Source organism: Myotis brandtii, unplaced genomic scaffold, assembly GCF_000412655.1.
Source record: "Myotis brandtii unplaced genomic scaffold, ASM41265v1 scaffold115, whole genome shotgun sequence".
Classification (NCBI taxonomy): domain Eukaryota; kingdom Metazoa; phylum Chordata; class Mammalia; order Chiroptera; family Vespertilionidae; genus Myotis; species Myotis brandtii.
Genome location: NW_005353967.1, coordinates 6,230,302 through 6,245,019, shown reverse-complemented (window position 1 = coordinate 6,245,019; position 14,718 = coordinate 6,230,302). Strand labels below are relative to the sequence as shown.

At 57.3% G+C, this 14,718-nt stretch overlaps 1 protein-coding gene across 1 annotated transcript; it reads right to left on the bottom strand.

Annotated features, from left to right (window-relative positions):
- Nucleotides 1–2,132: 2,132 nt before the first annotated feature.
- On the bottom strand, nt 2,133–14,309 carry TPPP (tubulin polymerization promoting protein). The gene is made up of 4 exons (XM_005857904.2): nt 13,853–14,309; nt 12,321–12,641; nt 4,824–4,977; nt 2,133–4,548 (listed from the first exon to the last, which is right to left on the bottom strand). The coding sequence occupies exons 2-4, from the start codon at nt 12,635–12,637 to the stop codon at nt 4,354–4,356; spliced, it is 666 nt and encodes a 221-aa protein (XP_005857966.1). The 5' UTR covers nt 12,638–12,641; nt 13,853–14,309; the 3' UTR covers nt 2,133–4,353.
- Between the last annotated feature and the right edge of the window lie 409 nt (nt 14,310–14,718).

Here is a 14,718-nt window from a genome sequence, read left to right as displayed (position 1 = left end):
GAAAAAACTTAGTACAAACTAGTAGTATATGATCACTTTCAAGTTTATTTTAAGTTGTGCAGGTTTCCTTTGTTTGGCTTGGTTTGGTTTTTCAAAAGTCTAAAGGAAGAGAGAGAGTTAACTAAAGCATCTCCAAGCACAGTGACCACTGCCTGGCACGCCACCACCCGGCCATGCTCTCCACGTGCCCACAGACAAAGGCCAGGCCCCTGGACCACCAGATTTCATAGAGTGTCCAGTGGTAAATCAGTGGAAGGAAACTACTCAGGGTAATCATTTCACAGTACAGCTAAATTGTCACCCTGTACTGTATTGGACAGGTGACAACGGTGCCCCCATAGGGTGTGTGCTGCCGGACAGGGAGTAGCCAGCTTGTGTATAAATACCCAGGAGGGAATGAGCACAAGTGGGTCCTCAAGGGCTCACCTGTCAAGGGCCAGATGGTGAATATTTTAGGTTTCATGGGTCATGGCATCCGTGTCAACTCCCCAAGTGCCAATGTCGCTGCAAAAGCAGCCACAGACAGTATATAAGCACACGGGCGTGGCCTGTGCCGTTAAAACTATTCACAGAAATAGGCGATTGTACTGGCCCAGGGGGTTGGTGAGCCTCTGCCTGCTGCCATAGTCTCTGTCCACTCAGACGGTCAGACGGCCACTGGCCTGCCCGGAGCTCTCAGCCACTGGGACACAGCGGCGAGGAGCACAGACAGGCAGCGAGCCATGCCAGTGGAAGGCCTCCGCGGACCTTTCCCCGACGGGTCAGCATCTGCTATAATTTTCATCTGTCTCAAAACTCAAGCCCGAGAATATTAAAGGTGTAAAAATACTCCAGTATAAATATATATCTTACTATAATATTTTAAAATTATGTAATTTGAACTTCAGTTTTGGTAAAGCTAACTCTATTCCTGACTACTGCCCAGTTGTGTTAAATAGAAATAAATAAGTATTCCGGTATAATCAGTGTTCTCAAACGCACTCCTTCTGTTCTCTGCTGATGTTCAGACACCGTCGCACTGGATTCCGGTATAATCAGTGTTCTCAAACGCACTCCTTCTCTTCTCTGCTGATGTTCAGACACCATCGCACTGGCCTCCCCTGGGAACGCATCCGGTCTCCCGGGTGTCCTCCCCTCGGAACTCGGCCTGTCTCCTGGGGTGTCCTCCCCTCGGGAACGCATCCCGTCTCCCGGTGTCCTCCCCTCGGAACGCGGCCTGTCTCCTGGGGTGTCCTCCCCTCAACTCGGCCTGTCTCCTGGGGTGTCCTCCCCTCGGAACGCATCCCGTCTCCTGGGTGTCCTCCCCTCGGAACGCGGCCTGTCTCCTGGGTGCCTGCTGTGCAGTTTCTTTTGTTCACAGATAGATATTTAAATTCTAAGTGACCATGGTTAGAAGCTGACTGGCATTGCATAAGAACGTGCAGCACAGACACACACTGCCTACGTATTCACAATACTCAGAACCCGGTGGAGGGACATGCATGTGTGTCGGTTTTGTGCAGTGAAGTTGGAGGTGAGAAGCTACACACAGACGCAATGATGCACTCACCAGGCGATTAAAGGGGCAGAACGGTGAATACTGAGTCCGCATGACTTAGCCCTTCTTCCTCCTTCTCTGACAGAGAGGGGTGGGTGGGTTTTCAAAGCTCTACTTTGACTGGAGAACAATGTGTCCTGGCTTGTGTGTGAGCCTGACGCAGCCTGGGGACGGGCAGGGGACGCAGGGCAACCGCAGCGCCTGTGTGGCCAGCGGGACCGCGGAGCTGTGGACAGACTCCCGGCCCGGGCGTGTGGGAAGTCGGGCCCAGGGTGTGGGGCTCTCCCCTGAGCTTGGGTGGGCGGGGATGGGGAGGGCCACTGACAGGAGCAGCTGTGTGCACTTGATTTCATTCAGAAAACCCAAAAAGAAGCTGCTGCTATCAGGGTGAGCAGAGCATTCTGACGTTTTCCTCAGAAGTGGGCCAAGGGTTTCCTGTCAAGTAGCTCCCCTCCACCAGCCTGAGGGGGTGGGTTGGTGCTCCGCAGCCAGGGCTGCCGCACAGGCCTGGGGGGTCCAGTTCTGAGGCGGCACCGTGGGAGAAAGCACGGGCTGCCACGGGGTCGGAGGACAGACGCACGTTGTTTCTTTTGCTCAGACCCCATTTCCTAGGGTGCTCTGGCAGCTGGCCCTCGACGGAGGCTGGAACCTTCGTGTGGAGCTGTTCTTGCCTGAAGACAATGCTCTGGGACAGGAGACCTGTCCTGGTGCTGGCACCTCTCTCCGGGGTCCAGCAGGCAAGGAAGGGCTGAGAAGGGCCTGCACCCATGGCAGGCCCAGGTGACATCTGCCTCTGTGGGCTGTGGTGTGGGCAGCCTTTGCCAGCGTGCATGTGGCCGAGGTCCTGCCGATTCCAGTGTCTGTGACGAGGGGAACGGGGCTGCCCAGGGGCAGGAGAAAAGCAGCCTGACCAGGAGCCCACGGCATGCCCCCGTGGCAGTGCCGCCAGGCATGGGGGGAAATGTGGCCACGGAAGGAAACCTCGCCAGCGCTGGAACACGAGGGCTGTGGTTTGTGATCAGCTTATTGTCAAGAAACACTGCACGTTCAGTTGTCTTCAGACACGTTTTCCACAGGTTATTCTTGCCTTTGGGTTTCCCCTAAAGGTCCAGCCTGGGGGAGGAGGGAGGCACAGGGTGGGGACTGGCATCCTGCCTGCCTTTGCCCAGCCCCTGGTCCTCAGTCTCCTCACTGTAGAGTAGCCTTGCTGGCAGCTTAGGATCCCCAAGTTAGAAACTTTCGAGACAATGGTGAGATTAGCCCTAGAAGTGGCCCTCGGAGCCTGCGCTCCATCCCCTGGGTTCCAATGCCACACGCTGTGAGCTCCCAGGACCTCCGAATGAAGCTGTCCACAGAGGCGGACGGGGATGGTGAGGGGAGGCTGGTGTGTGAGGGGTCTGGTGGAGACACAGCTGGAGATGCTGGCCCTGAGCCTTCCCCAGCCCCAGCAGTGACCAGCCCGTGTGCCGTGGCGGTGCTGGTCCCTGCTTCAGCCGCCCGTGCTGGGCCAGGCCGTGACCAGGAAGAAGTGCAGAGCAGACACTGGCTGTGGAAGCATCTTCTGAGACTGCCGTGGGCTTTTCCCAGGATCGGCTCCAGGACCACATAGCCAGAAGGTGACGCACCAGGCTGTGGCTGCATGTATGCAAATGGAGTGTTGCCTTGTGGCCACTGTGAAAGCGCCTGCCAACCCCAGCATATGTGTGGGCCTTTAGGGGAGGCCCTCCCTGGCCTGGTCTTGTTGTGCAGTTTCCTGCACTCCCAGGTCAAGAGAGTTCAGAGAGGCAAGAATTAACTGCAGAGGCTGGAGCCGCAGAGATTTGTGCTGCACTGTGAGCAAAGGGAGTAGCCACGGTGACTGCTGCCTCGAGGCCCTGATTTCAGAACAGGGACGGGCAGAAGATGCCCCATCACACACCTGTCTGTGGGGGAGCCTCAGGGCCAACAGGGAGAGAGAGTCACAGACACAGGATATTCTGATTCTTCCCTGATCCGCTCTGGGAATAAACACACAGTCACTGTTTCTTCTGATTTCTTCTTTTCTTTAAAAAGCAAAATGAAATGACCTGTCCTTAGTGTCCATTTTAAAAACTTCTAACTTCACACTTCAGATCACTTTCCTTTGGTCTCCTGTGGAGCATTCTTTCACGGGCTCACCTTCCTTCGCACACCAGCCTTCACTCACATGACCGTCCTCAGCACAGACCTGGTTGGTGGGCGTGTGTGTGTAAGCATGTGTGTGTGAGTGGATGTGGGGGGGCATGAGCATGTGTAAGCATGTGTCCATGAGTGCGTGAGTGTGTGCGTGTGTAAGCATGCACCTATGTGTCGCACATCTGAACGGAGCCCTCAGAGACGTCCCTGTGTCCTGTTCGAGGTTCACGTAGTCTCCCTGGTGCTGCTGGTTAGTGCATTAGTGCATGTTGCCCTCATGGTTCCTGGGCAGGTCTGCTGGTCAGGAGGTCAGCATCACCTCTGGCAGGGTCTGTCCCACCTGCTCCTTCAAAACACCCCTTTCACCTGCAAACCAGGTGGCCTGTGTGGTCTGGATCCAGGAAACACTTTGGAAATGACCATCCGTTGACTTCCCAACGTGGGATGAGGCAGGTGCATTAGAGGAAGGTCAGTGAGTTCAGGGGCTGCACCTGGGGTAGGAGAGGAGCGTGCCGGGGCTCCAGGCAGGAGGAGGTCTGGGAGTCACCCACAGCCCCTCCACCCCAGCGTCTGAGTTCTGCCCCAGTGAGCCCAGGAATGTAAAGAAGTGTGAGGTGATGTGGGGCCAGCAAAGGAGGAAGGCCCTGTCCCTGGGGGACTGGCTACTTGCCCCCCTGCACCTTCTGGTCGTAGGTGCCCGCGTGCTTGTAGCCTGGCACGTAGCCCGACTCGTCCACCAGGTCCACGCGGCCGGCCTTGCCCTTGCCCCTGCCTGATGGGTCGAAGCGCTCCTTGTGGGAGCCTGTGAACTTGGTGGTGTCCGTGAGCCGTGACACGGTGGGCGAGGAGATGGCTTTCTGCAGGAGAGCAGGGAGAGAGGTTAACTGCCATCACGCCTCAGGAGAAAGAATGGGTTTGTCAGGGAGCCAGAGAGGGAAACCAAAGGGGCTAGGTCCGACCACAAGGGGTGCTAATGCTCCTGGAATCCACTCTCAACTTAGCCCGGGGAGGTGGCCTGGGCCGGCCCACACTGGGGATTAAGGCTCTCACCCCGTCTTTAGGCCACTGCCATCTGTCCCCACGACCCCATGGACCCTATTTCCCAAGGGACCCACCCAGTGGCCCTGCTCACCGTCACTCCTGAGATGATGGGGGCCTTGCCCTCAATGAGCCTGTGCACCTCTCGCACGGCCTCCTCGCTGCTCTTGTCCTTGAATCTCTTCTTGGAGAGCTCCTCCAGCGCCTCCTTGAACTGCTCAAACGTGATGGTCCGACAGGACTTGCCCCTGCAGGGAGAGGGGACTTGGGCACCGGACCCAGGACCCAGTGACCTTGGGGAACCCTAACCCTGCCTGGGCATCCACTGACATCGGGGGACCCACACCAGAAAGTGAGTCTAACATTAAAACACAGAACATGCCCTTCCCCCTGCAGTGTTTACCCCCAACAGTCAGTCGCCATTGGCAACAGCAGCAAATATAAATTGTCTTGGAAAAAAGCTTAAAGGAAGCACATCCTTTATGAACAACTGGACATTAAAACAGAGCCGTTGTCTGGTTCTAAATGGGGCATGTGTGTGGCCTCCACTTGGGAGGACTTTCAAAGAAAAGTTAGGGTGAGAAGCCCGTCAGATCTGAACAACAGGGAAGAGGCCTTGGTCCTGGCTGGCAGGCAGTCTTGGGTCATGGTTACCACCCAGGGACAAGAGCGGGGCACTCCCAGGATACCCGGCAAGGTGTGCCCAGGGCCCGCACATCAGGCCCACCACCCAGGACCCTGCTGCCCCCTGCCCAGAGGCCACACAGCCTGACCAGGGCCAGTCCAGATGAGCAGCACAGTGAGCCACAGGGCTGGGCAGGGGCTGCGTGCAACCCTTCATCCAGACGCACCGGTGACAGCTCAGAGTTTCCCAAGGGAGGTCAGTCCAATGCTCTAAACTGGCTTTTCACCTTTTATCATTTTAACTAAAAAGGCATTTTTGCCATTTTGACTGGATCTTCCCCAGTTCAAAATGGCAAACATGTTTTCCACAAAAGAGCAAAGGCTATTCAACGGAGCAAGGATCACCTTTCACTAACTGGACATCCGCGTAAAATAATGAGCTTCAATCTGTGCCTCACACCATATACCAAGGCTAACTCAACGTGGGTCAGTCTAAACTTATTATAAACCTAAAACTATAGAACTTCTGGAACAACATCTAAGAAAATACTTATGACCTTGGTTAGACAGAGATGTCTTAGAAATGAGACCAGAAAACAGTCCATCCAAAAAAAAAGGATGAATTTTATAACTATTCAAAAGTCAATCTGTGCCTCACACCATATACCAAGGCTAACTCAACGTGGGTCAGTCTAAACTTATTATAAACCTAAAACTATAGAACTTCTGGAACAACATCTAAGAAAATACTTATGACCTTGGTTAGACAGAGATGTCTTAGAAATGAGACCAGAAAACAGTCCATCCAAAAAAAAAGGATGAATTTTATAACTATTTTATAACTATTCAAAAAACACTGTAATGCAAAGACAAGCCACAGACTGGGAGAAATACTCGCACAACATGTCTGATAAAGGACTGTATTGGAAATATATGAAGAACTCTGAAAACGCAACAAGAAGAAGAAATCCAGTGTAAACAATTGGACAAAATATTTGAACCAGACACTTCACCAAGATTGGTGGGTGGCAAACAAGCACATGGAGAGACCACGTTGTCAGTTCCAGGGGAGACGCCGTACAACCACAGGGGGCCCCAGTGACTAGAGGACTGTGGCGACATCCCCAGTGCTGGGGAGATGCGGGGCTCTGGGGTCCGTCCGACGCAGCCGGTGGGGACACAGCGTAGCAGCCACTGTGGAAGGCTGCCTGGCAGTTTCTTAAAGGTCACACCTATGGCATGACCCCAAGACCCACTCCTGAGTTCTCACTCAAGAGCAATGAAGACAAGCTCATGCATTATTGCCTCCCTACTCACAGTTCTGCTCATAGTCACCAAGACCCAGAAACAGCCCCTGCCCTTCAGCAACGGATGGACAAGCATGCCCCCAGCAAGCACAGGGGTTCCCTCCCACGTTCGTTACACATGTGTCTGAAGACCTGGTCCATGCTGATTGACAGGCCCATGGGCAGGAGACTGCTGATTGGAGGTTGCAGCCCAACCTCACCCTCAGGGAGACCATTCAGGCAGGAGGGATGGGCCCTCAGGCACATTCAGAGCCACCTGACCCGAGGGCGTTTGCATGGACAAGGACCACAGGGCAGGGGCTGGGTAACGTGCTGGATTGGGGTTTCCTTAGACCCACAGTGTTTGGTGGTGGGTTCTGCCCCTCAAAGCTCTCAGACAGCATCCACAAATGCACGAAGTCTGTGGGCATGGAGGGCATTCCAGGGAAGCTGCCCTCAGCCTGAGGTGCCTGGAATGGTGTAAACACAGACTCTTGTCTTACTCCTGACCCTGCTGGTGGGTAACCTCTGGGGCCCGAGGGGGCCTGTTTGTCCTGGGCTGTCACAGGCACTCCTGTCTCCTATTCACGGCCTGCCCAGGCTGGCATGTGGACACCAGGCCTGACGGCTGGCCCGGTGACCAGCCGCTAGAGCGCACAGCCCTCTCTGGGCACTGCGGCACCAGGCGCCACCAGGGTGAGTCACTCCGGCCAGGGTGGGGGGTGGCCCACAGGGACTCCCGTCAAAGGGCGCATTCAGATTGGGCTGACACACTGGCCCAGGTCCCTGACTTGGCCGCTCCACCTGGCCGGGCCAGGTGTCCCCCAGGATCCCTCTGTGGCCGGTGGGTGGGTCTTGGAGCCCTCCCCAGGGGACCTGGTGCCCTCCTGCTGAGAGAGTCCCCAGGGAGTTCTACGGTGACAATGCCAGGCGCTTCCCTGGGGATGGGATCACATCACGCTGCAGTCCACACAGAGCGAGCCTGTTCCCAAGTGCACACAGAGGTGTCCCCACAGCCCTCCACCCCCACAGCCCTACTCAGAGGCTGTTGTTCTGCTGGAAAGCCAGACGCGAGGCCCCTGCGTCCCCTGGGCCTCCAGGCCCAACTCAGGGCAAGCAAGGAGGGGCTGGGCGGGCTGCTCCTGAAGGCCACCCAGGGACACTCGGGCCAGTTCAGCCCTCCCAGGACAGACCCAGGCTTGTGTGTCTCCAGGGCCAACACCCAGGATGCGCCCAGGATGGAGCACCCACCATGACCCCCATGCCCTCCTTGCCAGCACCGAGTATCAGAGCGAACTGCACTCTCCCAGGCCCCTCTCTGAGGGGCAGCGTCCAGCCTACTGGGCCATTGAGGGTGGAGGGGTGGGAGTGCCGGAAAAAGTGCTGGTTCTCCCAGGCTCCCCTGACCAGCAGCAGCTGGGACCTGGCGCCCTGTCCAGAGAGCAGCCAGGATGCCACTGTGGGCAGGAAGTGGGGTGTCGAGGGGGAGATCTAAGGCACTGATGAAGGTCAGAGAGCTGGGAGCCTCGGTAGCATTCCCATCATCCCCTGGGCCAGCGAGATGTGGGGGCACCTGGAGGAGCTGTCTGGGGGGGACGCACCCCTCGGGGAGCCCTGCCTGGAGGATTGCTTGCTATGCTCGGGGAGGGCTCTCCTGGCAGACACTCGCCCTCACCCCTGGCCAGAGCCACTCCCTCCACTGACCACCTTGCCTGCCTGGGCCCCAGCAGGTGCAGAGCCGAGTGCAGACCCAGCTGATAGCCACTCAAATCGTAGGTCTGGTTGCAGATGGCCCCGACCTGCCTGAAGGGACAGCTGTGACCTGCCCACCCCTCCTGCCCACCACATTCAGTTACTTCCCCTAAGGAGGAGAAAACACCCTCAGGGTTCTTCCTAACCCTAACTTCGTTGTTTGCCTGGTCCAAGCCTGAGGTGGCTTGGACTTACCCGGGGAGGGGCAGGGCCCAGAGGCCCGGTGGACGCCTTGCACTGCTGCCAGTGGTCACCAGAGGGCCCCACAGAGAAGCACTCCCACCACAGCCACCCTGACACTGGGAGACCCCAACACGAAGCTGAAAGCACAGGGGGGAGGGGGGACTGGGTGCACCAACCCCAATGCCCCAACCACACCGCCAGCCTGGAGGGAGGGGCAGGGGCTGCCCTTCCTCCCGGAGTGTGGCCATATCAGCTCTCGGTGACACCCCACCCCACACTCGAGCCTTGCTGGGGCTCCTACTATGGGCTCAGCCTGCTCTGGGCTCTGGACACCACTGGATGGCATCTAGGCCCCAGGCCTGTGCTTCTATGCTGAGCCTCTGGGGTGCACACCCATGGCCCAGGAGCCCCTGCTTCAGACAATTTCCATGTGTCCTGGCTTTGACTGTAGCGTGTGTGGCAAGAATGGGGCAGCTTTCCAAGTCTTCAGTGACAGGGAGCCCCGCCCACCTGCTTCCTTCTAACCTGAGACCCAGATGCCAGACACAGGGGCTGAGCTGTCTCCCTGCACCAGTGTCACGAGAAACAGGTTGTTTTCTCTGCATGCACACAGCACCGACCAGACAGGCATGTGCATGGGTCAGGAGAGGCTGCAGCAGAGACCCCGCCCTCCTCTGCCCCCTTGGTCTGTCCTCTCCACCTGCAGGGTGGGAACCGCATGCCTGACCCCACACATGCAGACAGGACAGAAGGGGATGGTGCCGTCCATGGCCCCCCAAATGGGACTGTCAGGGTGACCCTCCCGCTTGTGCATATGAGGTCCTGACTAATTAATCTTTCAGACTGACCATCATCTGTCCTTTGGGGCGTGGAGGATGTCGGAGTCTTTGTCTAGGTAACAATAGTCTTCCATCTAGACCTGGTATAGAGCTGCAAGAAATTTGTTTAAAATTTAACACATAGTAACATCAAAACAAACAGGCACTGCCATGGCGACAGGACCTAAACAAAGGCTGCAGATACCCTGGCTGGCGTCACCGCCCAGAGCCCTGGCAACCACCCCCAAACAGAAGAGCTGCTCTTCTCTACCAAGTCAGCAACTTTGAGGTCTCGGCCCGTCCTGCAGGATCCTGTGACCCTACCCAGGGCACTGTCCACCTCTCCCACCCAGGGACAAGGGCGTGAGTCCCTCCTACTGTAACCTGTGGTATCCAGCAAGCCACCCAGGCAGGGGGTTCCCTGATCCCTTCTGGGGGCCCCTGTAGCCACTACAAACTGGTCTTCACTGTGTAGTGGCCACAACCCCTCACCGGGCCAGGCCACAGTTACCCGTTCTCCCATTCCGTGTCCCCTAAAGTGACCTGAGGCAGGGATACCAGGGGACCACGAATAGTCCTGGGATCTGCAATGGGGGGCCCACCATGCCCAGGAGCTGAGGTCCACACCTCAGTCCTGAATCCAAGCAGCTGTCATCCTGCCTCCCAGGATCGACATGGGGAGCAGATGGAGTCCTTCCTGGTGCCCACTCACTCCTTGAAGCCAGTGCCCCCCATGTGGGTAATGGGGTGCACATGCCTCCTGCATACAGGGTTTCTGGGCTTGTCCAGGGCAGCTGTCTTCTGAACGAGCCACCACCACACTTGCCACTTCTCCCCCTGCAAGGATATGGGCAGCCTGAGTTCTACCTGTGTGCACCTGCATGTATTGTTCATATGTGTGTGTGTGTGTATGTGTGCACGCGCACTGTGAGCTCATGTGCACAGGCAGGTCTGTGTACACATATGTGAGCTCCTGTGTGCACATGTGTGTACATGCCTGCATGCAATAGCTTAAAGGCAATTCACTGCAGAAGGAATTAAGAGCGAGGAAAGAAGAATTGTCCCCACCTGCCCCAACACTTTGCATGTCTAGGCCGGTGCCAAGGGTGTGGGAACCTGTGGCACTCCTTGGTGGGGTGACCTGTCCCTGGACACAACACTCATCTCACCTGCCTCCAGCCCTTCCGTAACACCCCCCACAGACACAGCTCTCGGGGTTCCTTTGCTCCTGGGTCTGTCCCTCTTTCTCTCCTGGACACACTGGGTTTACAAAGACCAATGCTAAAGGCCTGGAGAACCTGCCCAGGAATTGGACAGAGGGCCCATGCTGGGCCTCATCCCAGGCCCTGCCACAGCTCCTCCTCCTCACCTGGCCCAGCTCCTGCTCCACCTCACAGGTTCCCACTTCCTCTTCCCCTCCACACCTGTGCCCTCCTCCTCCTCCTCACCTGCATCCCACCTCCTTACCGGCAACCACCCCTTCCTTCAATTCCTGGCCCCACACCCTTCTCTAACCCTAGGCCTTGAGAAGGCACAGGCTCACAGGAAATGGAGCATCCACCAGGATCCCATACCCTGTGCTATTGTGTCGTTGGGGCTCTGGCCCGACTGTAGTAAATCTGCAATGTTCCTCCATCTGTTCAGGTGAGACTGAGAGGCCGAGTCCCTCTACCTGGCGAATGCCAGTCTCCTGTGCTGGTGGTGACTGGGTCCTGATGGCTGGCCCTCAGGGACCACTTGTGGGGCCACCTCTACCCTGCCCCAGCCAGGCCACCCCGTGCAACCTCCCACTTGGTGGGAATGAGCCAACCCCAGGAGGGCTGGCCCGTGGCTCCATGGTGACTGGCCCATCGCCTGGCGTGGTTGTGTGGATGGTATGTCAGGCTGGGGAGTTGGGGAGACCTCACCATGATGGAGATACACCAAACATTTCCACAAGCAAAGTGGGGTCATGAAGTCATAGGCTCTGGGGGTGCAAAGAAAAACTCTTTTTCACTGCCTCTGTGCTCAGAGGAGGACGGAGGGAGGGAGGAGCCAGGCCATCAGCAGGGAGGGCGTGGGGGCATCTGAGATGAAAGATGGCAAGGTCACAGCAACATATAACTAAAGGATCACACCAGCCTCGATGGACACAGGCCAAAAATAAATTGAAATAAAGCCATTTTCTGGCAACAAGTATGACCTGGATAGAGAGGGCTGGACGCTTGATGGCCTTGGGGGTGCTGTTCATTTCCCCACGTGTGCTCATGGGTGCAGAGGGCAGGAGAATATTTTCATGCTCCAGAGATGCCCAGTGGAAAGGGAAGCAGGTGTGTGTAACCTTTCCTGGATACGCTCCCAATGTCCAGCAGAAAGGGTGTGTGCAGGAGCACATGTACATGCACACACACACGTGTCTTCACAGATGCACAGGAACATACACCTGCATGCACACAGATGTATGTGCATACGAGGAAGCACACGAGCACACTGCTCACAGTCACTGGGCCACAGCTGAAGACTCAGGTGCTAACTGCTCTGTCACCCACACTCTTCTTCAGGTGCCATCACTCCCAAAGGAAAGGGGAGCCCCACAGAGGGGCCGCGGGCAGGGGCAGGCGAGATGCAGGTCAGACCTGGGGGACAGGCTTCAGAGCGGCACCTCTCAGGCTCAGCCCACAGTGGGCCAGGAGCTCTGCCACTGAGACCCCTCCAAGCTCCTGAGGGCAGGGCAGTGCCCCCCTCCCCCGGTCCCAGCTCACCCCAAGGCAGCCTGCCCTGGTTCCAATCCCTGGGCATCTGATTCTGGGAAGGGAAGGATCCTGAAGCATCACACTTCCTCACAGCCCGTTAAGATACCAAATCCACCAGCAGACCCCGGATTGTGGCCTGGCTGACCACAGGCCTTCGGGAAGCTGGCTCTGTGGTGAGAGAGCCCGGCTCACTTACTTGATTTTGCTGAATACGATGTCCACGTCGGTGACAGTCACGTTCTTCCCGTCGATCACCTGGCAGTCCTTGCACAGTTTCGACCAGTTCTTGCCGTGCATCTCCTTCCCGGTGGCTCTGGTGTCCCCATGCACCGCGAACCGCCGGAAGGCCTCCTCCAGGGCACTGAGCTCCTGGGCCGAGGCGGCCGCCCCCTCGTTGGCACCTTCTGACTCCAGTGACAGCCTCTTAGCTGCTTTGTCCTTTGCAGAGTCCGCTGGGGATTTGGGGGGTGTCTTGTTGGCAGCCTTGGTGGGCTTGGCCTTGCTGTCGGCCATGTTTCTGGTGGAGAAAGGAGAGAAGAAAGGGGTTATTCTGTTTCTTCGGGGCCGCTGCCCAAGGCTCCTCCAGCTCACTCACAGGACAGGAGGCTGGCAGGCACCCGGGATGTAGCAGGGCCCCTGGGGCCCCTTGGAGCCGAGCCCTGGGCATGAGGAGGCAGAACCCCCACCCAGAGGCCACAGCAGGATGGTGAGCATTTGTCCTGCTGCTGAACACAACACTGCCCCTCAAGCACCAGCACCCTGCCAGCCATTGCTGGGTTAAGGACCCCAAATAGTCAAAGCCATCCACAATTGGCAGGGCCATGGGTAGTGCACCCAGCTCAGACACCTGGGGCTCAGGGCCCCTTCCTTGTCACTCCCCCATCAAAGTCTCCTCCCTGGGCCACACCTGCTGGGTGACTCCCCAGAAAGACGTCCTTCCTGGGGTCCATAGAGTGATGCCATCCTTGAGGAGGGGGTATCTAGAATCGGCTGCTACCCTCACCTCAGGGCTGAGCCTGCTGCCCCCCTGCGAGTGGGAGAGGGACACCCCAGGGTGTCAGCCAGGCGCAGGGGGGTGGGGGACTGCATGCACTGGGGGAAAGCCACCACTGAGGGTCCTGTGTGGGGAGATGGGGAGTCTGCACTGACCTGCCCGTGAGGCTCTGCCTCTGTGAGGTGCCAGATCCCCAAAGCTGGGCTGGGTCCCCGGGGGCTCAGAAGATAGGAGCCCGTGCTGCCTCTAGCGGGTTTCATGAGCACAGGACGCAATGCAGCCATGCAGCCTCCCACTGCATCAGGCCACGGCCAGGGCAAGACCCCGAGATGCCCAGCCACATGTAAGATCCCCATGGGTCCCTGAGGAGTGGCTCATCTCTGTCTGCCTCCCTGAGAAAGGTCACTGCTGGGGCTCAATGAGAGGACAGAACTCGGGACCCACTGGCACACAACACACAATCCAGGGGCAGTCTGTGCAAGCTTGCTCACAGCTCTGCCATTCACTGAACATCCCCAATCTATCTTCTCACCACCCTTTAGGACAGAGGAAGATGGGCGACTGGGCATTGTGGGGGGGGTGGGTCCTGGTGGCCCTGCTGAACTCAAGATCCTACAGATTCCCAACAGGAAGAAGTCAAATGCCCTCCACCATTGGACTGGATGTTCTCAGGGGCCTCGGGGCCTGTGGTCCCACTCTGTCCCCCATCCTCTGTGATGGCGCAAAAAGTGCACCTGCTGCTGAGAGAGATCCTGGACCCCCGGTGATGGAGCACAGCCTGCTCTGGGTGTGAGTGAGAGCTGGACAGCACTTCCGGCTTCCCACAGGGCTCAGGGGCGGGGCAGGAGCGCTATCCCTCCAAGGAATCCAGTGCCAAGGTAAGGAGTCAGGAGGCGGCAGAATCGCTTCCAGGTTTATTGCTGACACTATTTCTCTGTCTGAAACAGGAGCTTCTTGAGGGGTCGGCTGAGCATCTCTTCAGCACTCGGTGCCCAGGAAGGAAACATGGCTCAGCAGTTACTAGAAGCATGAGTTGACTTGTGGGAATGTGCACGTGCATTCAACTTGGTCAAAAAGGAAGAAACCTCCTGTGATGCTTCCAGCTCAGTGCATGGTCCAGGAAGTGCCGTATCGTGAGAAGAAAGCACCCCTGTGTGCTTTGGGGATCGCTGGCTCTGGTGGAACTGTGGACATTCTTCTTGTGCTTTTCTGTATTTTGCAGCTTTCTTAGCAGCACTATTTTATAGCAAGAACCTGGATGGGGGAAGCCAGGGCTCCTCCCCAAAGCCCCTCCCCCCCCCCCCCCCCCCCCCCCACACACACACACACACACACACACACACACACACACTCACACGCACATGCACACACACATGTGCACACACACACACACACTGGGGCTGAGCCAGCCCTCCAGGGAAACAACAGCAAGAGGCGGGACTGGGCACCCCACCAATGACAAGAACAAAACGAATCCCTGTGAAGTGCTCTGAGCACATGCTGAACAGATACATTGATCCTGGAACGCAGAGTGGGCTCTCTGAGAGCCTCAGCCCCCAGGGATCCCGCGGATAAAGGACACCAGGGGCGGCCGGGAGGG